This window comes from Malus domestica, chromosome 05 (assembly GCF_042453785.1).
Source record: "Malus domestica chromosome 05, GDT2T_hap1".
NCBI classification, from domain to species: Eukaryota; Viridiplantae; Streptophyta; class Magnoliopsida; order Rosales; family Rosaceae; genus Malus; species Malus domestica.
Window position 1 is genome coordinate 37,062,505 of NC_091665.1, and position 24,250 is coordinate 37,086,754.

The following is a 24,250-nucleotide window of genomic DNA, read 5'->3' on the forward strand; positions in this document are numbered from 1 at the left end:
CGCTGTGTGGCCCGAGCACAGTGATAAGTGAGCAAGGGTCGCTGTATCTCCATCGGCACCCGGATGCAGTGTTAAATGAGCAAGGGGGCTATAGAAACTTCTTTTCGAACGACTCCACTCAAAGTTGTTTGGGAGCATATGCTCCTATCAACTTTACACGGGACACACAAAAGAAGTACTTTGATCCTATTAGACGGGGAAGGGTGAAGAAGCTAGGACAGAAGGGTAGAGTTCAAGAGAGCAAAATGCGTTTAGGAACGTGGAATATAGGAACCTTGACGGGAAAATCTATGGAAGTAGTAGAAGTTATGGTGAGGAGAAGGATAAATATTATGTGCCTACAAGAAACTAAGTGGGTTGGGCGTAAGGCAAAGGATCTAGAAAACTCAGGGTTTAAACTATGGTATTCGGGCACAAATAGAACGAGAAACGGTGTTGGCATCATCATGGACAAGACCTTGACACAAGATGTTGTAGATGTCAAGAGGGTAGGAGATAGAATCATGGCAATCAAGATTGTAATAGGACAAGAACTTATCAATGTGATTAGTGCGTACGCACCTCAAGTAGGGTTGGATACGAGTTCGAAGGAGAAATTTTGGGAAGACCTTGGAGACTTGGTGCAAGGAATTGCTCAGACGGAGAAGTTATTTATAGGAGGAGATTTAAATGGACACGTGGGCAGGGAGACAGGCAACTATGGAGGTTTTCATGGTGGCCATGGTTTTGGGGAGAGAAACGAGGATGGGGAAGCTATCTTGGATTTTGCAATGGCATATGATCTCTTCTTAGCCAACACCTTCTTTAAGAAGCGGGAAGAACATGTGATCACCTACAAGAGTGGGTCGTCAAAAACACAAATAGATTTTCTTCTAATGAGGAAAAAGGATCGTATAACTTGTAAGGATTGCAAAGTTATACCAGGAGAGAGCGTGGCTAATCAACATCGCTTGTTGGTGATGGATGTACATATCAAAAGAGTGAGAAAAAAGAACAAGACTTGGAAGTGCCCAAGGACTAGATGGTGGAATCTAAAAGAAGAAAAACAAGCCATTTTCAAAGAGAAAATAACCACCCAGTGTGTGTGGGATAGAGAGGGGGAAGCTAACCAAATGTGGGATTCCATGGCTAGTTGTATCCGAAAAGTAGCAAAAGAGGTATTAGGAGAGTCCAAGGGCTTTGCCCCACACCAAAAGGAATCTTGGTGGTGGAATGAGGAGGTACAAACAAAGGTGAAGGCTAAGAAGGAATGTTGTAAAGCCTTATACAAGGATAGGACCGATGAAAATGGTGAAAGGTATAGAAAAGCGAAGCAAGAGGCGAAGAAAGCTGTGAGAGAAGCTAAGTTAGCGGCTTATGACGATATGTATAAACGACTAGATACCAAAGAAGGAGAGTTGGATATCTATAAACTAGCTAGAGCAAGGGAAAAGAAGACAAGGGACCTAAACCAAGTGAGGTGCATCAAGGATGAGGATGGAAAGGTTCTTGCTACAGAGAACGCGGTTAAAGACAGATGGAAAGGTTATTTTCATAATCTTTTCAATGAAGGACATGAAAGGAGTGCTTCTTTAGGGGAGTTGAGTAACTCAGAAGAGTGTAGAAACTACTCTTTTTATCGTAGAATCCGGAAGGAAGAAGTGGTTGTAGCTTTGAAGAAGATGAAGCATAGAAAAGCAGTAGGCCCAGACGATATACCAATCGAAGTGTGGAAAGTTTTGGGAGAGACGGGTATAACATGGCTCACTGACCTTTTCAATAGGATTTTGAAAACGAAGAAGATGCCAAATGAGTGGCGAACGAGCACTTTGGTGCCTATCTACAAGAATAAGGGCGATGTACAAAATTGCATGAACTATAGGGGTATTAAGCTAATGAGTCATACAATGAAGCTCTGGGAGAGAGTCATTGAGCATAGATTGAGGCAAGAGACACGGGTTTCGGACAACCAATTCGGGTTCATGCCAGGGCGCTCAACCATGGAGGCAATCTATCTCTTACGAAGATTGATGGAAAGATATAGAGATGGGAAAAAGGATTTACACATGGTCTTTATAGATTTGGAAAAAGCATATGATAGGGTCCCAAGAGACATTCTTTGGAGGATTTTAGAGAAGAAAGGAGTACGAGTAGCATATATCCAAGCTATACAGGATATGTATGAAGGAGCAAAGACTGCCGTAAGAACTCATGAAGGACAAACCGAAAGCTTTCCCATAACTGTAGGATTACATCAAGGCTCATCCTTAAGTCCTTACCTTTTTGCGTTGGTAATGGATGAGTTAACAGGACATATTCAAGATGATATTCCTTGGTGTATGCTTTTCGCAGACGATATAGTGTTGATAGATGAAACTCAAGAAGGGGTAAATGCAAAGCTTAACCTTTGGAGAGAAGTGTTGGAATCTAAAGGTCTTCGCCTAAGCCGATCAAAGAGAGAATATATGGAGTGCAAGTTCAGTGCAAATGGAGGCCAAAACGAGTTAGGGGTGAGGATCGGAGATCAAGAAATACCAAAGAGCGACCGTTTTCGTTACCTAGGATCTATCTTGCAAAAGAACGGAGAATTAGATGGAGATCTCAACCATAGAATACAAGCTGGATGGATGAAGTGGAAGAGTGCATCCGGCGTGTTGTGTGACCGCCGTATGCCACTGAAGCTCAAGGGAAAATTTTATAGGACGGCAATAAGGCCGGCGATGCTGTATGGCACAGAATGTTGGGCGGTGAAGCATCAACACGTACACAAAATGGGTGTAGCGGAGATGAGGATGCTTCGTTGGATGTGTGGGCACACGAGAAAGGATAAGATTAGGAATGAGGATATCCGGGGTAAAGTAGGAGTAGCCGAAATTGAAGGAAAGATGAGAGAAAATCGGTTACGGTGGTTTGGACATGTGCAAAGAAGGCCTACTGATGCTCCGATTAGAAGATGCGACTATGGGACAGAGGTTCAGGGTCGAAGGGGTAGAGGAAGACCCAGGAAAACTTTGAGAGAGACCCTAAGAAAAGACTTAGAGTACTTGGATCTAACGGAGGACATGACACAGGACAGAACACAATGGCGTTCTAAGATTCATATAGCCGATCCCACTCAGTGACTTGGATTTTCCAAGTCTCCAACCGAGAAGTTGTCCTCGCTCGGGAAATTAAGGGAACACTACCTCAACCTACATGCTCCACTCACAAAGCTCCAACATACAAGCTTCAACAAAAGAAAATTCAAAGAACTTAGCGAAGAAGGCTTTGGTGATTTAACACAATACGTTGAAATGAAGGGAAGCTTATTTATTGATATCCCCGATAAATTACAAATATGTACATATACTTGAGTCAAAATAAACAAACAAGAGGGAGCCTTCACAAAGGTTGCTTAGGAGAAGTCTCGGCAGTCGGTAGAGCCCCAGAAAGAGAAGGCACCGGAGGGGGATCATTCGGAGCCTCAGTACTGGACAGAACCCTAGAAGGAGGAGGCATCAGAGGTTGATCATTAGGAGCTTCATTACGCGGTACAGCCCCAGAAGACGAAGGCAATAAATGCCTTTGGAACAAACCCACAAATCTCTGATGATCAAGTAAAACCTGACCATCAGATTCCTTCATCTGGTCAAGCTTCCTCTTCATGTTTGTAGCATAGTCATGTGCGAGCCGGTGCAACTGTTTATTCTCATGCTTGAGCCCTCTAATCTCCTGCTTGAGACTCATCACTTCAGCCGCCAATGATTCAACTTGGCGGGTTCGAGCAAATAGGCGTTGGGCCATATTAGACACAGAACCTGCACACTGAACACTAAGAGCCAGAGAATCCTTAACAGCCAACTCATCAGACCGTTTGGAAAGTAGTCTGTTATCTTTGGGAGTGAGAAGGTTCCTGGCCACTACCGCAGCGGTCATATCATTCTTCATCACGGAATCCCCAACGGTAAGAGAACCAGTAGGGGAGACGAAGGATGGGCGCCATATGTTGTCTGGAGAAGGCGGGGCTGCCTCTTCAACAAGGTTCAAGTCAAAACGACGGTCGGAGGGGCCAGACATTTTCAAAGGTGTAGAAAAGAGAAGAGGTCGGACAAATCAAGATCTTAGAAGTGCAAGAATGGAGCTTCTACCGGTGGATATTCAAGTGTGCTTTGGAACTTAATGTCAGCCTCTATAAAAATCTGCACTCGACGAAGCTTCAGAAATCGAAGAGGCGTTTGCTTTCTCAAAAGCTGGGCTGCTCAGAGACCACGAGGGTCGATCTCAGAAATCGAAGAGGCGTTTGCTTTCTCAAAAGCTGGGCTGCTCAAAGACCACGAAGGCCGATCTCAGAAATCGAAGAGGTTTGCTTTCTCAAAAGCTGGGCTGCTCAGAGACCACGAGGGCCGATCTCAGAAATCGAAGAGGTTTGCTTTCTCAAAAGCTGGGCTGCTCAGAGACCACGAGGGCCGATCTCAGAAATCGAAGAGGTTTGCTTTCTCAAAAGCTGGGCTGCTCAGAGACCACGAGGGTCGATCTCAGAAATCGAAGAGGCACCTACTTTTCCAGCCTTGTCAGCACCTGTCACACGCACACTCAGCTTTGCGGAAATTATGGGCATTCTGTCGAAGATTTCTGGCGAAGTAGAAAGCACATGAATCGTACTGTTCAATCACCCACTTCCCACACGCAACAGTAGCTCATGGGTACCACATATAACTTTGCCAAAGTCCTCTGACAAAGTTGAGACTACTTTTCCAGCCTTGTCAGCACCTGTCACACGCACACTCAGCTTTGCGGAAATTATAGGCATTCTGTCGAAGATTTCTGGCGAAGTAGAAAGCACATGAATCGTACTGTTCAATCACCCACTTCCCACACGCAACAGTAGCTCATGGGTACCACATATAACTTTGCCAAAGTTCTCTGACAAAGTCGAGACACGTGAAGCTTGCAACTCTCACTACATCGCTCTAACCAAGAAGAGTAAAAGAATAGCAAAGAAACAACACTAACAAAGTTTAGACACATAAATTTTGACGGCCTAGCTACCATATTATTACCCACAAGGGTAAAGGAACAGTACCACTGCTGGATAATTGGAAAGTCCCGGTGTGTCAACCTCTGTGCTTCATGGCAAGGTAGACTAGCAAACATGCCCAACCTTTACTCACATTCGAGAAAACACTCCCAACAAGATTGCTTGCCCCAAAATCGAAGAGGCATCGCCCTCCGAATCTCGAGAGCCAGACTCCCAACATGATTACTTTCTCAAAAATCGAAGAGAGGGTAAAGGAACAGTACCACTGCTGGATAATTTGAAAGTCCCTGTGTGTCATCCTCTGTGCTTCATGGCAAGGTAGACTAGCAAACATGCCCAACCTTTACTCACATTCGAGAAAACACCCCCAACAAGATTGCTTGCTCCAAAATTGAAGAGGCACCGCCCTCCGAATCTCGAGAGCCAGACTCCTAACATGATTACTTTCTCAAAAATCGAAGAGAGGGTAAAGGAACAGTACCACTGCTGGATAATTGGAAAGTCCCTGTGTGTCAACCTCTGTGCTTCGTGGCAAGGTAGACTAGCAAACATGCCCAACCTTTACTCATATTCGAGAAAACACTCCCAACTCCCAACATGATTACTTTCTCAAAAATCGAAGACACCGCTCTCCGAATCTCGAGAGCCAGACCCCCAGCATGATTGCTTTCTCAAAAATCGAAGAGGCATCGTTCTCCGAATCTCAAGAGCCAGATCCCCGACAGGATTGCTTGTTCGAAAACCGAAGAGGCACCACTTTCCCAACTTCAAGAGCCGGATCTCCTTGGATAAAGCTTGTCTGTAATCTTCACACGCAACATCAGCTTTCCAGATACCACAGACCACTTTTTCAAAGTGCTCTGACAGAGTTAAAACTTGTGAAGCTGGCAGCTCCCACTACCGTGCTATGACCAAGCAGGGTAAAGGAATAGCATTATTACTTGATGTTAGGGAGACTCCTATATATGTCGACCTCCATTCCCAACGGACAGGCAGACCTGCAAAAATGCTCAACCCTTCCTCTTATCTGAGAGGGCACTCCCAACGAAGCCTTTCGAAATATTCAGCTTTCTTTCCCCCCGATAATACCTCTGTAAACAAGCTATACTAGAGCAAGAATATCTCATATCATCAGGGTTAAAAGCAAGAGTATCCCATATCATGCTTTTTCCTTGTCTTTTCCTTTGGCCTTGTTCTTACCTGCAAGACAAGGAGAAAGAGAGCAATCAGTCAGCACTTGGAATCAAGCTTCCAACCAGGAACTGACTGCCTGGAACCCCTTACCCTGGCATTGCTCTCGAGTACTCATCTTCAACATCTTATGCTTCCAAGGAAGATACCGCATCTGCCTGAGGAACAGATAGGGCAAGTGAAAAGGATACAAGGAAGCATGTGGAGACAAGCGTAACAGCACACGTGCCGATACATCCACTACTCTGTCAAAAGCAAAAGTATCCCATATCAGCAGGGTCGAACGTACTCTAGATTTGATGGACTTGTTTTGACCCTCAAATTCTTCAGTCGGCCTTATACTTTGGAGGAAACCAGAAAACCCTCCAGCCCAGTTCAAGAATAAGCCTGTGGAAAGTTACTTCTTCAAAAGCAAAAGTATCCCATATCATCTCTTCTCATTTTTCTTCTCTTTATCCTTCATGCTGCCTGCAAGATAGGGAGAATGTGAACAATCAGCCGGAGCTCTGATTGCTTACCTTGTCTGTTACCTCTTTCAGCAGATCCCCTAGCTCGGCGACTTGGGGGACTCCTACTACATGGTTTGTATCGCGCTTGACCAAGCCTGAAACTACAAGTAAGCTTCAAGTGACATTGATACATTACCTTGTGCATCTCCACCAGTTACAGATACCACCCCTGGATGGAGGAAGAGTACTTCCAGAGAAGATTCCACATCTACCTATGAGACAGATAAGGAAAGTCAAGCCGATACCACACTCCGGGACTTAGAAGTTTCGTGGTTACGAGATCATTCTCCCACAATATTTCCTAATGTCATTTGTACTAAATCATTCACTTGTACTCCCTAAAGGAGAGCTTGAACCTATGTACTTGTGTAAACCCTTCACAATTAATGAGAACTCCTCTATTCCGTGGACGTAGCCAATCTGGGTGAATCACGTACATCTTGTGTTTGCTTTCCTATCTCTATCCATTTATATACTTATCCACACTAATGACCGGAGCAATCTAGCGAAGATCACAAAAAGTGACCGTTTTCGCTACCTAGGATCTATCTTGCAAGAGAACGGAGAATTAGATGGAGATCTCAACCATAGAATACAAGTTGGATGGATGAAGTGTAAGAGTGTATCCGGCGTGTTGTGTGATCGTCGTAGGCCACTGAAGCTCAAGGGAAAATTTTATAGGACGGCAATAAGGCCAACGATGTTGTATGGCACAGAATGTTGGGCGGTGAAGCATCAACACGTACACAAAATGGGTGTAGCGGAGATGAGGATGCTTCGTGGGATGTATGGGCACACGAGAAAGGATAAGATTGGGAATGAGGATATCCAAGGTAAAGTAGGAGTAGCCAAAATTGAAGGAAATATGAAAGAAAATCGGTTCCGGTGGTTTGGACATGTGCAAAGAAGGCCTACTGACGCTCCGGTTCGAAAATGTGACTACGGGACAGAAGTTCAGGGCCGAAGGGGTAGAGGAAGACCTAGGAAAACTTTGGAAGAGACCCTAAGAAAAGACTTGATTACTTGGATCTAACGGAGGACATGACACAAAACCGAGCGCAATGGCGTTCTAGGATTCATATAGCCGACCCCACTTAGTGGGAAAAGGCTTTGTTGTTGTTGTTGTTGTTGTTGTAAATGTGTTGAACCAAAGCACATGACAGCATCAGCAGCAGCACTCATGCTTTCCATTATTCCATCCGACAACACATGACAACACTGATACTTTCAATAAAATGCATGAGGTAGTCTTGCCTTAGAAGTTTTTTAATGTCATGCAGCACTTACGATAATATTTTGAATTCACCAAAGTGAATGATTTGGATGTATATTCTGGCAAAGAAGGGTTTAAAGATTCATTGCATGTTCATACTTGTGGAGCAAAAAATATTCACTAAGTGACGCGTGGACTTTGGGACAAAAGAAGACAAAAATATCCTTGAGGTACTAGTACAAAAAATACTTTGCGCGACGTAGGACCGTCGTCGCGCAAAGTCAAAAATACGTCGCCCAAAACTTAGCCAAACGAACCTTCGTCGCGCAAGAACCGTCGCGCGAAGGCAGTGAAGGAAGGGTTTGCGCGACGCAGGATCTACGTCGCGCAAAGTATCTTTGCGCGACGTAGGTAGGCACTGCGTCGCGCAAAGTTTTATTTTTTATTTTTTTTTTGTCATTTATATTTTTTAATTTAATTTTTAATAAATATTATAATTAAACTCTAAAAAATAATTAATAAACCAAGAAAAAGTAAATAATTATAGAATATATGAAAATGTACGTTTGTCCGAACAAAAAAATAAAAAACTACAAGTCTTCTAAGTTTAATACATCATGCTACTCGGTATCGTCTGGGCAAAATGGCTGGGAAGTCGAAGGTGGAGCAACATTAGGTGTTGGCATCGTCGGGATTTGGAGGCCGGACATCGCTAAGGCCTGAACAATCATATTCATCCTCTCATCATGGGCCTAATGTGGTCGCCCTGGGCCGCAACCTGACCTCTTAGGGTTGTCACTTCCTCCTTCAAGGAATTGACCTCTCCTATGGACAATCTGGAAGAAGAGGCACCCGTTTCACGAACCCCCGCCTTCCCCGTACACCGAACAACCTTACCATGACGACGACCGAACTTCTGATCCAAGACCTCAGTCACGATCTGAACATCTGCATCCTTGGGTACAATGACGTCCTCGATCGGGGTGTCTGGGGGAAGCTGCGATGTTGCTTCTTGGAGAATAGCAGTGCTCTTTTCCACCATATCACCCTGTAATAATAAAGAAAAAACATATAATGTTTAATAACAAAATATAAATAATATTTGAACGATTCATAAAAATAAGAAAAATAACAATTACATATACTTACATAAAGCTGGTCACTATTCTCATTGTTGGGATGAACGTAAACATGCTTGAACAAGTCAATCTGTGGGAACTTAGAACCCTCCTAAAGAAAAAAAAACATTAAGAAAATTTTATTAATCAATAATATAAAATAAATTGTATAAAATTTCAAAATTAATATACTTTTACCTCACGTCGTGCCTTAACCCTATACGAAAAGGGCTTCGAACCAGAATGGTGGAGAAGTGTCTTTGAGTCCCGAGCTTTCTTGCCAGCAGCAGATTTCTTCTGTTAAACATACAATATATATGTTAGTGCGACTATTTGAAAGAAATTATTAAAAAAAGCTTAAATAAAATAACAAAAACAATAAATTATTATTAAAGTATTATGTACATACCAAAAATTTTGGTGAAGTAAAATGTGTGCAGAGCCACTCCCAATCCTCTCGCCGCTCCTTATACTCGCGTGGGCAACCCTGTAGGCAAGCAATCTCCGGAGATTCCCATAGCTGAAAATGCGTGTGAATAGCGCTCTTCCAATCTTTGTACCGGCTTGCTAAGGTCTCCTCTAAGTAGGCACTGACCTCAGGGGATATGTCCTCCATTTCAAAAACGACCTACAAATATGAAAAACAAAATGACAAACAAAATGACCATGTATAAGAATAATTGACAACTAGTTTATAAGATATTGATAAAGTTTGTCGGTTTACAAAAATAACTAGAATCTTAATTTGTTAGGAAGCAAACAATATAATGTTTATATTCGGAAAGCAGTATCAAACCTTTAATGTTCAAACCATAAGGTTAACACTCAAATTATTTATCAAATTCCTTTCCTTAGCACAATTTCTCAACAAAGGATTTAACTCGACTATTTAAGGCTGCTTTCGTAGTTCACTTTAATAAATAAAACCAGGACAACAACTAAAAACAATTCACTATCAAATTGAGGCAAAGTCAAGAACCATACATAGGACTCGCTCGGTAAAAGATCGATTACTTGATTATTATAGCCAGTCCCAAGAAGCACTTAATGATTAAAACAAAACAGCATGTATAGGCATAATGTTTAGGTATCATGATGCTGCTCAACCGGTGGATACTATGGATCAGGTTAACTGATGCACAACACAAGCAAAGCAATGTACTAGAGACGGCATGCATACTCACCTAAACACTATCATAAATCATTTAGCAAGGACGTAGACCAAAACTAAAAACCCATAAATATGCATCAGATAAGATAGTAATCCTTCCACCTAATCAACATAATCATTATTTTAACAATGGTTCACGGAATTATTTTTCAATTTCCTTCCCAGGAAGCATTCAGACAACAAAGAACAGTGCCGCAAATCACTGAAATTAACCAAAACTAAATGACCACACCTGCTCCCAATTATGAACAGAAGAAGAGTGTGCAAAATACATGACCAAATTATTCATCACAACAACACTCGGCTATCAGGTGCAAAACAATGAAATGCACCTGATTTCTCTTTCCCCCCTACATTTTCTTAGCAACCAAATAGAAATTGAGAGAAAGATCTTGACTTTACTAATCAAGATGATGGCCCTGCACTAGTTTAAGCAGAGAAAGATGTTGACTTTGCTAAAAATTAATATACTCACCTCCAAATTGTCTCGCACCAGGGTCCTCGTCTCCTCGGGAATTTTTGCCCAACTCTCCCACCGCATAGGACAAAAAATCCTAATAATAAAACCACAGCAATTAACGACGCTGTTATGCTGCTGTGAGGTAACCGCTCCACGATGTCGCTCATCATACGCAATCTTGATCAAGGAGGCAGACATACGTACAAGCTGTAGCTCCTTCAACATTCGATTGGCCCCCTGGTGTTTTTTTTAGCTGCCCAAAAAAACTTAAATGGTAAAAACCCTAAGCTTAAATTTGTACAGAAAATTTGGCAAAACCTCCCTTAATCATAAAAGTACCTTAAAACAGTAATTCACAACCCGCAACACATTTTCACAATCATAAAAGTAATAGTTTTGAAATGAAAAAAAAATGCAACATAGTGAGAATTAGAAAAAAAAACTACCTGGTTGGGAGGCCCCATCCTCGACTCTGGAGGACGAGGAAGTGTGATCAGAAGGCTCCGGCTCGTGGCAGCGCCGATGAGGCCGCCGTGCACTGAGGGGCTCAACTGACACTGATGACGTTGATGATACGGGCACCTGGGACGTTGTAGGAGTAGCCTCCGTAAGGGGTGTAAGCTCCCCAATCAACGGAGCACTCACGCCTGGAGCACTAGATGCTGATAATGCAGGAGCTGCATTGGACACACTCCGACGACGAGTAATCAACTGCGACATCTATACACTTTATGAACCATAAAAATATAACATTAGAAACTAATCCTTTCTTGCATTTGAAACTAATAAAATAGCAACCAAAGTAATATAAGTAATTAGAGCAATAATATCAATACAAGAATATTTAAACTAATCCTTTCTTGCATCTGAACAAACCCTAAAAGAGAATCACTATAGAAAGATCAAATTAGTTAAACCGTGGCAGTATGTGTATTTTGTGAGCAAAAATGATAGATTTTTTCACTGATTTGTTCCACCTCATGAAAAGTTTAGAATAAACTTTACATGGGATATGTGGGTTATAATGCAACTGCTCAAAAGTACAGTATTTAAATGGTCGGGTCCTGCACTGCTTAAGTCTTTTGAAGTAAAATTCTCATCTAAGGTAATACCGTAATAGCTCGAGGCAGTGGGTTAAGCAATCATGCATATCATATATAAGTATGTGCATCCAATGTTTTCTAGTTTCAATCCCCTGTGAAAAGTTAACACTTCCTACAAATCTAGAAAAGCCATATGCAGGGCTCATTCTTCAGAACAAGAATACAGGTTTTTCACAACAACTATCTAAAAGAACAAGATTTTCCAGAATACATCTAACATGCATGAATACTATATGCAAGTCAATGCCAATTAAATAAGCAAAAGGAAAATTTCTAAAATGCAGAATAAAAATTAACAACATAAAATAAAAATTAACAACATAAAATAAGATATAATAAGGAAATCTTTTACGAGAATAAAATGTTACAAGTTCTTACGTTCTGCAATAAACTAGCCGAAGAACAAAGTGCGATATTATGTCCTTGTTGACGACCTTAGATGCCTGAGGATGCCTCATATTTGTCTTCCATAGTTCTATTGCTTGTAAAATGCCAAAATGTTAATGCTATGAGGTTGGTGAAGCCATGTGACCCTAATTTATACAAAAAATTATACAAATGGTACAGTTTCAACTGTACATGTTTAACCTCGGTGTTTTTCAATTTCAGTTTTACTTCTACCATCCATTAATTTTCCTTTCCAAAATGATTTGAAAAATAAATCTATAGCTACTAACGGTGTATATGCTTGATGCTGTTAGACCCTGCAATCTAAAAATTTATGTAAATGCAGAGGTTTGTCTGAAGGAGAGGCCATCGAAGAAATCCAGAAATCCTTCCATGGCATACTTAGTTGTACACCCATGGCATGTGTGTTGTATGCTAGATGCCCTCTCTCTTTTAACAACACACAATAGCTTATGCAAATGCGCAGAGGACTTCAATATGTTTCATTTAAAATAAATTTACATTTTGTAGCAAATACATATGGCGAAATAGTCCATAAGTAATCATAATGGCAACCAAATACAATAGTTCAAAAACTTCAATGCAAATATAAATTGCAGAAAAAAAAAAACTTGAATTTCCAAACCCACAAAATAAAAAATTCAACCAGATTATGTGTAAGAAGAAATACCAAGAACTGAGAGCTGCAGGCTACCAAAATGCTCATGATCTTGTTTGTGCTGATGAACTAAAAAACTTGAAATCGAATTTACATAGGTAGAAGTTGAGATTCCAATATGAGACAGAACAATCCAAATGAAGATAAGGCGCCTAATATGAAATCAGGGCTCGAAAATAAAATTAAAATTTTTGGGGCATGTAAAAAACTAATCATTGATTAATTAAGACAAATGACTGAAATTGTCAACTTTTCAAATTATTTGTTCTGAAGCTAATGCCTGGAACAAACTTCAGCCAAACTGGAAACCCCCTAAAGAAAATAGAAACATTCAAAAAGAAATTCATTGACGAAACAAAAAACTGCCGAGGAAAATGATCATTCCCAAAATTCCATTATGAACAAATATATGGACCAATCTTAAGATGAATATAGAGCCCTGCCTTGTAAACCATCTTTGAGCCAACCAATTACACAAATCTAAATAAGAGATGGCAGAAAAGGAATATGCTGGGCAAATGCTAAACTCATATTCCCTCCAAGATCTGAACCCTCTCCGGTAAAGTGCATCAAGAATCAAATTTCATAGTTTTTGTTTGATTCCGAAATCCAGAAGAGAAAGGGAAACCAGGCCAACCGAAACTGAAATGTGGATCTATACTAAAATCAACTGCAAAAGCATTTCGATTATCCCATCTCCTAAACAGTCACACTCCAGCATGAAAATAATCAATCTTTTCAGCATTTTTTACCTTAATAAGAAATTTACAAGCTAATCTGAAAAGTACAAGACCGTGTGCCAATCTCATTCAGCCCCATCCCGAATATGTGGTTCTTTAATTTCACACCCTAAACGGTGAACTGTGCAGACTTTTGGTGTAATCTCAACAGACCCACATAACCTCAAACCCTCACAAATCCGAAACCCTATCAAATCAGAACCAATATCCAATTTTATCTGGAGATTTCGACAAAGTACTCAGAAATCAACATGCAATTTGACCTTATACCCTAAATAACAAAAACCCTTCGAAAATGAGAAACCTTTACCTTGATTTTGGGACCCTATGTCGCGTCGGCTTCGAGATTTGGGGGTTGTAGGTTGTGAAGAGGAGAGAGAGGTATACGGGAAAGAAGGAGCGAGAGGGAGAGATACAGGTCTACGTACGGGAAAGAAAGAGTGAGTGGGAAGAGAGAGGTATACGGGAAGAGCGAGATTTGGGGGTTCAAAAGGTTGCCAAACTTGAGAATTGAAAACAAGCGCCTATTTTTCACTATTGGAGCGCCAAAATTATCACATCAGACGCGACGTAGGTATACAAATTGAGGTCGCGCAAAGTAGTTTTGCGCATCGACATTAAGACTTCGGCAAGGTTTTTTTTTTTTTTTTTAATATTATAAAAATTACTATTTACTTCTTTCAAATTCAAATTTATTTTACATAAACCCCACAATAATATATTTTTCTAATAAAAACTCACAATAATTTTTTTTTTACATATATATCATTAAATTTCTTAAGTGTTATAAGTACAAAATAAATAAATTAAAATCAACTTAGTAAATATATATACCATTGAACTTGATGGGAAACGCATTGTACGAAACTAATTTCAACTATCCAACCGTCAAACTTGTTTGTATATGCTTCGAGATCGCAGACGCCAAAAAATTGCAAAAAACAACCATTCAGAGATTATGTAACGGGACAAAACTTTTTGACGGTTATAAACGAAAAAGCACGATTTTTCTTTACAAGTTTATATTAATCATCATCCGAACTACAATAATAACTCTCGCTATCCTCACTACTATCATTTCCGGATTCCCATTCGTCTTCATCTTCGTTTGCCTCTTCTGGTGCATTGTATTCTGGTAGATCACCAAGGTCAATTGATATTTCGAATTCAGGAAATCCAACTACGTCAAACGGTTCTTGGACAATATTAGTATCCCGGAGTGTTTCTTCACCAATTTCTATCGAAGATGATAACTGTTGGTCAGCGACGTTATCGTAATTGTCATCATGATCTTGTTCTGGAATATCATATAGCCCTATTCGATCAATCTTTTGAACAATTTTCCAACCATTGCCAGCTTTAGGGTCGTCTAGATAGAATATTTGTTTCGCCATTGTTGCCAAAATGTATGGGTCTTCATCGTACCAATGTCTCATAGTGTTTACTGATAGTAAACCATGGTCTCGCTTAACACTCGTTCGGTTATGTGGGTTTGTATCAAACCAAAGACACTTAAACAGTATCACTTGACACCTGTCTTTGTAAAGCAATTGTACTACACTAGTTAGTTTGCCATAAAAATCAATGTCTTCACTGTCACCCGCACCCGGGACATGGACACCACTATTTTGAGTAGACAACTTGTCATCACGTGTTGCCCCCAAGAACTTGATCTCGTTGACATGACAACCTGAGAACAATTCAACGTGAAGCGGTCCTCTCGCCAAGTTATATAATTCTCCATCGTAAGAGGGTGAATTCAATTCCTTCAATTTGTTCATCTAATATAACATATACAAAAAGTTAACTTGTTAGTATAACCAAATTTAAAGACGGGCATGAACAAGTTGGAAAATATGCTCAATTCAAACCACATACAACTTACATGTGCGTGAAACCACGAAGGAAACAAGTCACGGTGCTTCTTGGCATATAAATGTGAAGGATGTTCCTGCTTCATCAATTGTTCATGCTCTTCAAGGTATGGCAAAGCCTCATCACAATTGTTGAGTATGAACCAATGCGCTACCTCCATGTCCTTTTTGGTAAACGATTCTTCTTTTACAGGATCGCCGAATGGTCGCGCAATTTGGGAAAAAACAGACAGTTTCTCTTTTCTGACACCACCGTCATTATTGCGTTGAGAACGATTGAAAGCTGTCTCAACATCTTCAAGATACATTGCACAAAAAGTAAGTGACTCATATGCGACCCATGCCTCCACAAGTGATCCTTCAGGCTTTGCCTTGTTTCGAACAGACTTTTTCAACTCACCAATATATCTGCACAAATAAAAGGTATGCTACAAATTATTCAAAGCGTTCGTTGATCATGAATATGTTATATATATATATATATATAGACGCTTAATTAAGTACCTTTCTATTGGATACATCCATCGACAGTTCACTGGTCCGGCACGCAATGCCTCATCTGGCAAGTGAATCATCACGTGAATCATACTTGTAAAAAAAGCTGGGGGAAATATCTGTTCGAACTTGCATAAGACGTTCACAATGTCGTCCTGCAATTGTTTAACATCTGACTTCCTCAAACACCTTGCAGTCAACTGCGAAAAAAATCTCGACAATAACACGATTGGTTTCACCACATCAAGAGGCAATAAGTGTCGAATACCAACTGGAAGAAGGCGTTGGAGTATCACATGACAGTCATGACTCTTCATGTTTTGAAATTTACACCCATTCACGTTCACACAATGCGAGATATTGGAAGCATACCCATCTGGAAACTTTACAGAAGAAATAAAGTTGAAAAACTCTTTCTTCCCATTCGGCTTAACTGTAAAAAAAGGATGGCCTTTCTTCAACGTACCACCGACATTCTTCATCCACAAAGATGACCTAACGCCCATTCGTTCCAAATCGAGGCGAGCTTCGATCGTGTCTTTTGTTTTTCTTTCAATGTCTAGAATTGTCCCGACCAAAGTGTCAAACACATTTTTCTCAATATGCATAACATCGAGGTTGTGTCTCAATTTTAACTTTGACCAGTACGGAAGCTCAAATAACATACTCTTGTGCGTCCAGTTCAGATGTGTAGTTGGTCTGGGGTTACTGACCCCTTTGCCGAAATGACCAAATTCCAAACGGTTTAACTGATCCAAAATCTCATCTCCGGACCATTCTCTTGGTCTTAGCCGAGTCTCTTTTGTGCCGTCGAAGGCTTTATCGTTCTGACGCCACTCGTTGTCCCAAGGGAGCCATCTACGATGACCAAGATAACAAACTTTTCTTGCATGCCAAGATGATGTTACGTTATCCTTGCATATTGGACATGCCAAATAACCCTTAGTCATCCACCCAGAAACCATTGCATATGCAGGAAAATCGTTTATTGTCCACATCACTGCCGCTCGCATGGTGAACATCTGCCCAGTATATTTATCATATGTACGAACACCGTTTTCCCATAAATCTTTTAGCTCATCAACCAACGGCCGCAAATAAACATCAATGGACTTTCCTGGATCTTCGTTAATTAATAGAGTCAACATCATGTATTCTTTTTTCATGCACTTCCAAGGTGGCAAATTATAAGGAAACACGACGACCGGCCAAGTGCTGTGCTTTAGGTTTAACACCCCAAACGGATTAAATCCATCGGTGGCAAGTCCCAATCTGATGTTGCGCGGGTCAGCTGCAAAATCAGGGTACATCCGATCAAATTCTTTCCATGCCTCTCCATCTGCAGGATGCCTCATAACATCATCATTTACCCGTCCTTCTTTATGCCATCTCATGTCGGTTGCGGTATGCATCGACATGTACAATCGCTGCAATCTAGGCTTCAACGGAAGATAGCGCATTACTTTTTGTGGAATCTTGGTGTTTCTATTCTGTGATGTCATTTTAAACCTCGGCTCATTGCAGACAGGGCATTTATCCAACGCTTTGTTCTCCTTATAGAACAATATACAATTATTTACACATGCGTGAATTTTTTCATACCCCAATCCGAGACCCTTCAACACTTTTTGGGCCCTTTTATGATCTTCAGGTAAACAATTCTCCTTTGGAAGCATCCTCTTGATAACTCCCAAAAAGTAATCAAAACACTTGTTTGATAAACGAAACTTGATCTTACCATGCATCAACTCCACAATTGCTGTGAGCACTGAAAAGTTCTCGCAACCCGGATATAATTCTTGCTTGGCATTTTTCAATAGTTTTTCGTAGTTTTTGAATGCCTCACTGTCCATGGTTGGACGGTCGTCATCTCCCCATTCTCCCCCTTCCTGATTGGTGTTGCTCGAGGCATATGGATAAACGTCATTTAGAATATTCATAACTTGTTCATTAGGATCCACATTAGATTCAACAGTTTCCACTCGTGTCACGTATGAAGACGAAGCTTGGTCTAATCGTTCTCCATGATGATACCAAGTAGTATAGGTCTCCAACATCCCATTTCTTACTAAATGAAATCGAACATTCTCGAATGTCTCCCACATTGAGTTGTTACACCTCCTACATGGACATCGGATATGAGTTGAACCTAGGTTGTGTCTAGTTGCGAATTCAATGAACGCATGTATTCCATCCAAGTACTCAACAGCACATCTATTATGATTATGTATCCATTGTTTGTCCATTTTGTCTGCAATCCGAATAAAAGTACAAGAATTACAACAACGTCTACAACGGAATCCTTATAAATGTGTTACCAAGGAATAACCCTTCGTGCTTCCCCACGCTCAAGAAGTAACTACAAAATCCACCGTGAACCAGTGAGAAAAAAGTTGTAAAGATCTTTAAGAGATGCAACTGCTGCAACTAATAATATCTAGAAAAGTTTTGCATCCAGCGATCATATAAAATTGGAATGAATAGGTATATAGGTAAATGGAGATATAACTAATTAAACTATATGAATTTGGATGCCATTGAAAATCTACACCGTTGCTGGCATTCATTCATTTTATTCAAAAATTGGAATTAAGTACAATTGAAGCAAATTATGAGACAGATTAGGACATGAAAACTATTGTCTTGTCACCTTATTCCTCCGGTCAGGGCCCTATCCCATTCAAGAATGCACAGTTATGTGCCGTAATTTACGATTCCAATGGATTAAATTTCGACGTGGGCTAATTTCGGCAGCATCTCCTTACAGTTCTTCAAGTGCACGTCGTAGATACATAATATCCACCGTGTACTCAAAGAACATTAGGAAATGTTACCAAAATTTCCACTATCGAAACCTAATCCGTGGACCGCAAACTACAACACATAACTAGGGCATTCCCAAACTGTCCAAAAAATGGGACAATTCAAGAATTAATTGGACCGCAGTCATGCTTTCGCATCCATGCACGAAATCCAACTAATTCTTAAACGGGAAACTAAGCTTTTCCTGAGAAAAGGGTACGAAGTTAAGTAGTATTAACTTCGTACAACACAAAATAATTTTGTAGGTGATGTACAAAAATATGTGCATACAAATAAACTAAATCACAATAATTACTAAACCTAAATAAAATAGATAAAATTAATCAAAATTAATTTAGCGAAGAAAATGAAGTGATTTATGTACACTGTGACATCTCAAATGTAGTTAAATTTCTCTTAGACTTCATTTTAATATAAAGTGATTTATGCACCCTTTATTTCACTTTACGCATCTATCTCTTAATTTAGTCCTTAGTTCTCCTTAGTTCTCCTTTATTAGTTCTCCTCTTATATGAGATACAATAGCCATGCCTCTGTCATCACCAATCAGAGTATATAATGACAGTGAAAAAGTTGATTACAAAAGGCAGTAACAAGTGAAAAAAATTCAAAAATAAATTGCTTCACATGTGTACACGTATAAACCAGATCACTGCATGCACACACAACACAGAGAGAGATAGAGAGTTACCGAGCATACTGAACTGTTTATGCTAGATTGCTTTGGATTACGGATATCCTCTACTGGGGAATCTTGAAGAGTCCTAAAAACATCTGTGATTTGAGAAATCAACTTCACATTTTCAGCCACCTGCACCTCTCAAACAAAGGAAGGGAAAATGAGTATACATTTGAAATATATAATTTGCAACCATAAATAACTTATTTGTGGTGGTCGAAATGCAAACCATAATTATTATGCACAGAGTTTCAAAATGTCAACCACTATGGTCACCACAGAATTAAATAACAAAGTTGCATAGACTAGAACGGTAAAGTACACAACATTATCTTCATAGTTATAACACCCCAACAGAATTAAGAAACAAGCACACGCTATCCTGTGGACTAGAACGATTGAGTAAACCCCCCCTCCTGAAAGAAAAAGGATGCATCATAAATTCTTGCTCGATTGTAATGGATCTCTGGAAAGCTTCCAAAAGAAATTAGTAAACCCCCCCTCCTGAAAGAAAAAGCAAAAAAAAAAAAAACAAACAAACAAAACAAACAAAAACAAAAAAATTTGGAAGCTGTTTTATAATTGCATACTTCTTGATAAGAATTCTTAAAATCGGAACTCATGCATTCAACAAGTCAGCCATGTTGGATTGAGTTCTAAACACGATCCTCCTATCCACAAGATGCACATACCTCAATGGGAGTTGATAGCTTCTTCTCATAAATCTTATCATATTTTTGCTTCTTTGTTGCAGCTTTTAGACCCTGCCAAGGAAAGCTAAATGCAGAAACCAATTAATCAGCCAGGCCGAAAAATAGTGTAGAGGAGTACCCAGATATCTGGTCAAAACATTGTGCGAAGAGTGCTTGTCATCAAAATGAAATTGCAATAGCCAACGCATCGGTTTCACCAATAAAAGTAAATCAGCAAGAATCCTAACTGGAGTGGAAAATAATTCAAAATATAAAATTCTCATTCAGAAAAGTGGTTCGACTTTATGGCATACCTTCCTCTTAAGAAGTACAGAAGAACATATCCAAGTGACTCCAAATCATCCCGACGACTCTGATCTAGAACAATGAACCCAAAAATGAGAAAAAAAGATAGTCAAAACGTTTCTAACAAAATTAAATAAACAGTAAATCTCTACTTACCTATTCCCAAATGGGTATTGCAACTAGCATAGCGTGCAGTTCCTGTTAAGCTTTTGTTTTCCCAAATGAGTTTGAAAAAGAAAAGATAAACAACACATACTGAAAAGCGAAATACTGTTGATAGTAGGAAAAGCTCATTCAAGATCAAAACAACTTTGCGCGACGTAGGTGGGCATGCGTCGCGCAAAGGTGGGAAAAAGCGGTAAATTCTTAGGGTTTGGCGCCAAAAGTTTGCGCGACGAAGGACTACGTCGCGCAAAACAACTTTGCGGGACGTAGATGGGCATGCGTCGCGCAAAGGTGAGAAAAAAGCGGTAAATTCTTAGGGTTTGGCGCCAAAACGGCTTTGAGCGACGTTAGTTTGCGCGACGTAGGTATACATATGTCGCGCAAAACGGCTTTGCGCGACGTAGTTCTTCGTCGTGCAAACTAACGTCGCGCAAAGCCGTTTCGCGCGACGTACGTATACCTACGTCGCGCAAAACCGCTTTGCGCGACGTAATTTAATGCGTCGCGCAAGTTTTCGTCGCGCAAACATGTTTTTGTACTAGTTCCTACGCGCAAGTAGTGGGTAATCATCCTCAACCAATTAAAAAATGCTCCAAAAGAGGCAACAATTCAAAACCTATCTCATTTCATATATTTTTACCTCACTTTCCTTCCTAGCCAAATAATTAAATAACCATTCTATAACCTACCAAATATTCCACATAGATTGAGTTAATTGACAAATTAATGGGATTATTACCTAATAAACTCATTAATTTTCAATTAAATTATCAATTAAAAGCCAAAAATCACCCTAAAAGCCGTTGGTCCTTCTCCAAAATGGGGGCCGGCCATTCCCTTTGATTTCCTACCACAATTTGCCTTTTTTACATTGGTTAGCTAATCTTTTCAACCATTATTTGATTGATTAGCTGATCATGCCATGAAAGTCATAAAAACATTCCCTTTATATTGATAATTAACCAATTAATATATTATTCTTAATTAATATATTAATTGCTAAATTAAGCCACCTCCTATCCCTATATATATGCTCCCATTTCCACCAAAAACCCATTCCAACACTTTGGCAAAAATCCCAAAATTCTCTAAACACTCTTTCTTTCTAAATTCTAACTTTGGCATCGGAGGTTTTTCGGCCAAAGCCCCCCCCATTCATCGTGAGCGCGTGAGGCTCTTGGCCTTAACCTAAGGTGTTAATTGTTTTGTAGGTGCAAAATCGTCCAAGATCGAGAAGGAAGAAATTTGCATCCACAATACTCTTTTCCAAAGGAAAGAATATATAAAATGCGTAAGGTTTCAATGAATCATTCCTTGTATAATCTTGTAATTATCTTGTCCAAAGACTTGATATATATGTGATAAAAGATGATTGAAGTGGTCCGAACGTACATGATTACTTTGAAGGGGTGTTTACATTTCTAACCTAAAGGGGATATATAAACATGTGTAAGTGATGCATGAAATTAAAATTGTATTTAATGTTTTAATTGGCTGTCTTAGCAACCTCATCTGCACTTAGCCTTTCGTCGATCAAGCCTCTCAATGGGGGAAACTTCAAAAGGTGGAAACAAGACATTGAGATTTTGTTGGGCTTGATGGATCTCGATTTACCACTGAGAGATGATGAACCTGCACTGCTGATTGACACTTCGACTGCTGAGCAAAGATTGAAGCATGAAAAGTGGTAGAAAGCCAACAGGATGTCGCTCATGGTGATGAAAAGAACTATGAGTGAGACTCTGAGAGGTAGGATACCTGCATGTGACAAAGCTAAGGATTTTATGGATTCAATTGGAGCAAAGTTCAAAAAGTCCGAGAAAGCCGAAATGAAATTTGATGAAGGCAAAGGTGTAAGGGAGCACATACGTTCTGAAGCTTGTTGACACTGCAACAACATTGAAGGACTTGGGGGTCTCGATTGATGATGCTTTTGTTGTTCATATGGCATTAACTTCTCTACCTCAATCATTTGATCAACTGAAGATCACTTACAACACACAGAAGGAAAAATGGTCACTGGACGAACTAATTTCCATATGTGCTCAGGAGGAAGGCAGGCTCAAAAGAAACACTAGCTTTGGTGCTGTGAACTTGGTGCACAAATCTTTGGAATATGGTGAAAAGTGGGAGTAAGAAACTCTTATATGAATTGCATGTATGAATGTGTATTTATATGTATTTGCATGGTTGTCAGTACGCCATTACAATTATGAAGTGATGGTTTAAGATTGAGTTGCAGTAATAAATATGCATGTGCTGAATCTTTATGATTATTCTGAGTTATATAGCTTATATATCACAAAGTGGTATATGATTTTCAATTCAGTAAAGGGAACTGTGATTATCCAAAGATGATCCATAAAGTTGATTGAATTGATTCATAGAAAAATGAATGTTAAGTTCATTGAAAGTTTGACATCATACAGATTAGATTCAAATCACAGTGATTTTATAGTGCATGTGCCAATGAGTTGTACATGGTTTCCTAGAGTTCGACATTTGAACTGATACTGGTAGATGTGGGAAGCAAGTTACGTGTAACTGGATGTGATCACTAAGGAGTCAATATTGTAATTGTGATAACATTTCGATTAAATGATTAGTTTACATCCAAGTAGCAGAATGTTAGAAACTTAATTGGACTAAACTATCATTTAGTGAAGAACGAAATGTATTTGGTAAAAATACAGTTTGACGTAAGTTGCAAATGTGGAAAAAATTGATTCCTATTATTAAGGAAATAAGGATAACAATTGTGGAGATAACTTACATCCCACTTATTTGATGAAACTGTTGTTAGCTGACAAAAACCAACTCTCCATGATAGAGGGAAGTTGGTGAGTGTTGATCTATATAAGGACTCTCTACTCGTAAAGAAAAATTTTGCGTTAATTATTTATTGGGTTCCATCACTTAAGAATATTAAGTCTTTCAATGAGTAGAAGATATCTTTTTTCTTGTTCTGCAATGGCTGCCTTAGGTATCATGTTAACATTTGTTAGTAATCTAGGAAAATTGTTAATATTATATATACTCCTGGTTTTCCAACAATATTAACATTGGTGCAACACCATAGCCATCTTAGTACATATGTATGGATAAATCATCTTGAGTTCGATTCCCTTCGTGAATCAAAGAAAAGAAAAAGGAAGAAGAAAACACAATTTTATACTCACTACTAAAATTTCCATAGGGTATCCTACACCAATAGAGTATCCCTACACAGCCATAGGGTACTCACAATCGTATTACTTGTACACAGCCATAGGGTGTCCTACACCAACCTTACCCCATGTGAACATACAGTACCAATCATTGTCTTGTTCTAGGTCATTTCTGAACAAGCCAATATTGAGACTCTCAGTGTATAGGGAAAGTTTTTCAAGAGTTGACGACCTTTAAGACATCTATGCTACTATTTGGAGGCAACTGCTGCAGTTTACTATATTTATCTTTTATATATCGACCGTTATCTACTACCTCGTGTCTTGGTTGAAAGGTTCTTAAGAACTAGGTGGAGAAAAATAAATGTTGTATATTATTGGAGAATTAATCTGATAAACAGCCTCGTAAAGGAATTAATATGAAAACTAGCAAAATGATAAATTCCTAAAATTTTGGGAAAAAAATAATAAACAAGCCATTT

General features: G+C 39.6%; 3 protein-coding genes across 4 annotated transcripts; all 3 read right to left on the bottom strand.

The window, feature by feature from the left end:
* Positions 1-8,438: 8,438 nt before the first annotated feature.
* On the bottom strand, positions 8,439-14,034 carry LOC103452701 (uncharacterized). Of its 2 annotated transcripts, none has more exons than XM_070822678.1 (7): positions 13,878-14,034; positions 11,105-11,385; positions 10,674-10,911; positions 9,437-9,655; positions 9,226-9,324; positions 9,059-9,139; positions 8,439-8,957 (listed from the first exon to the last, which is right to left on the bottom strand). In XM_070822678.1, the coding sequence occupies exons 3-7, from the start codon at positions 10,881-10,883 to the stop codon at positions 8,643-8,645; spliced, it is 924 nt and encodes a 307-aa protein (XP_070678779.1). In that variant the 5' UTR covers positions 10,884-10,911; positions 11,105-11,385; positions 13,878-14,034; the 3' UTR covers positions 8,439-8,642. The 2 variants fall into 2 exon arrangements, with proteins under 2 accessions (XP_070678779.1, XP_070678778.1); XM_070822677.1 differs by lacking the exon at positions 13,878-14,034 and adding an exon at positions 12,140-12,257.
* A 524-nt stretch (positions 14,035-14,558) lies between these two features.
* Positions 14,559-18,182, bottom strand: LOC114820039 (uncharacterized). Its single transcript, XM_070821922.1, has 3 exons — positions 15,946-18,182; positions 15,453-15,849; positions 14,559-15,348 (listed from the first exon to the last, which is right to left on the bottom strand). Exons 1-3 carry the CDS (start codon positions 18,180-18,182, stop codon positions 14,593-14,595), a joined length of 3,390 nt encoding a protein of 1,129 aa, XP_070678023.1. The 3' UTR covers positions 14,559-14,592.
* LOC114825254 (uncharacterized) lies at positions 18,136-22,315 on the bottom strand. Its single transcript, XM_070821923.1, has 6 exons — positions 22,216-22,315; positions 20,593-20,838; positions 20,445-20,508; positions 20,131-20,215; positions 19,451-19,570; positions 18,136-18,295 (listed from the first exon to the last, which is right to left on the bottom strand). The coding sequence occupies exons 1-6, from the start codon at positions 22,313-22,315 to the stop codon at positions 18,251-18,253; spliced, it is 660 nt and encodes a 219-aa protein (XP_070678024.1). The 3' UTR covers positions 18,136-18,250.
* Positions 22,316-24,250: the final 1,935 nt, after the last annotated feature.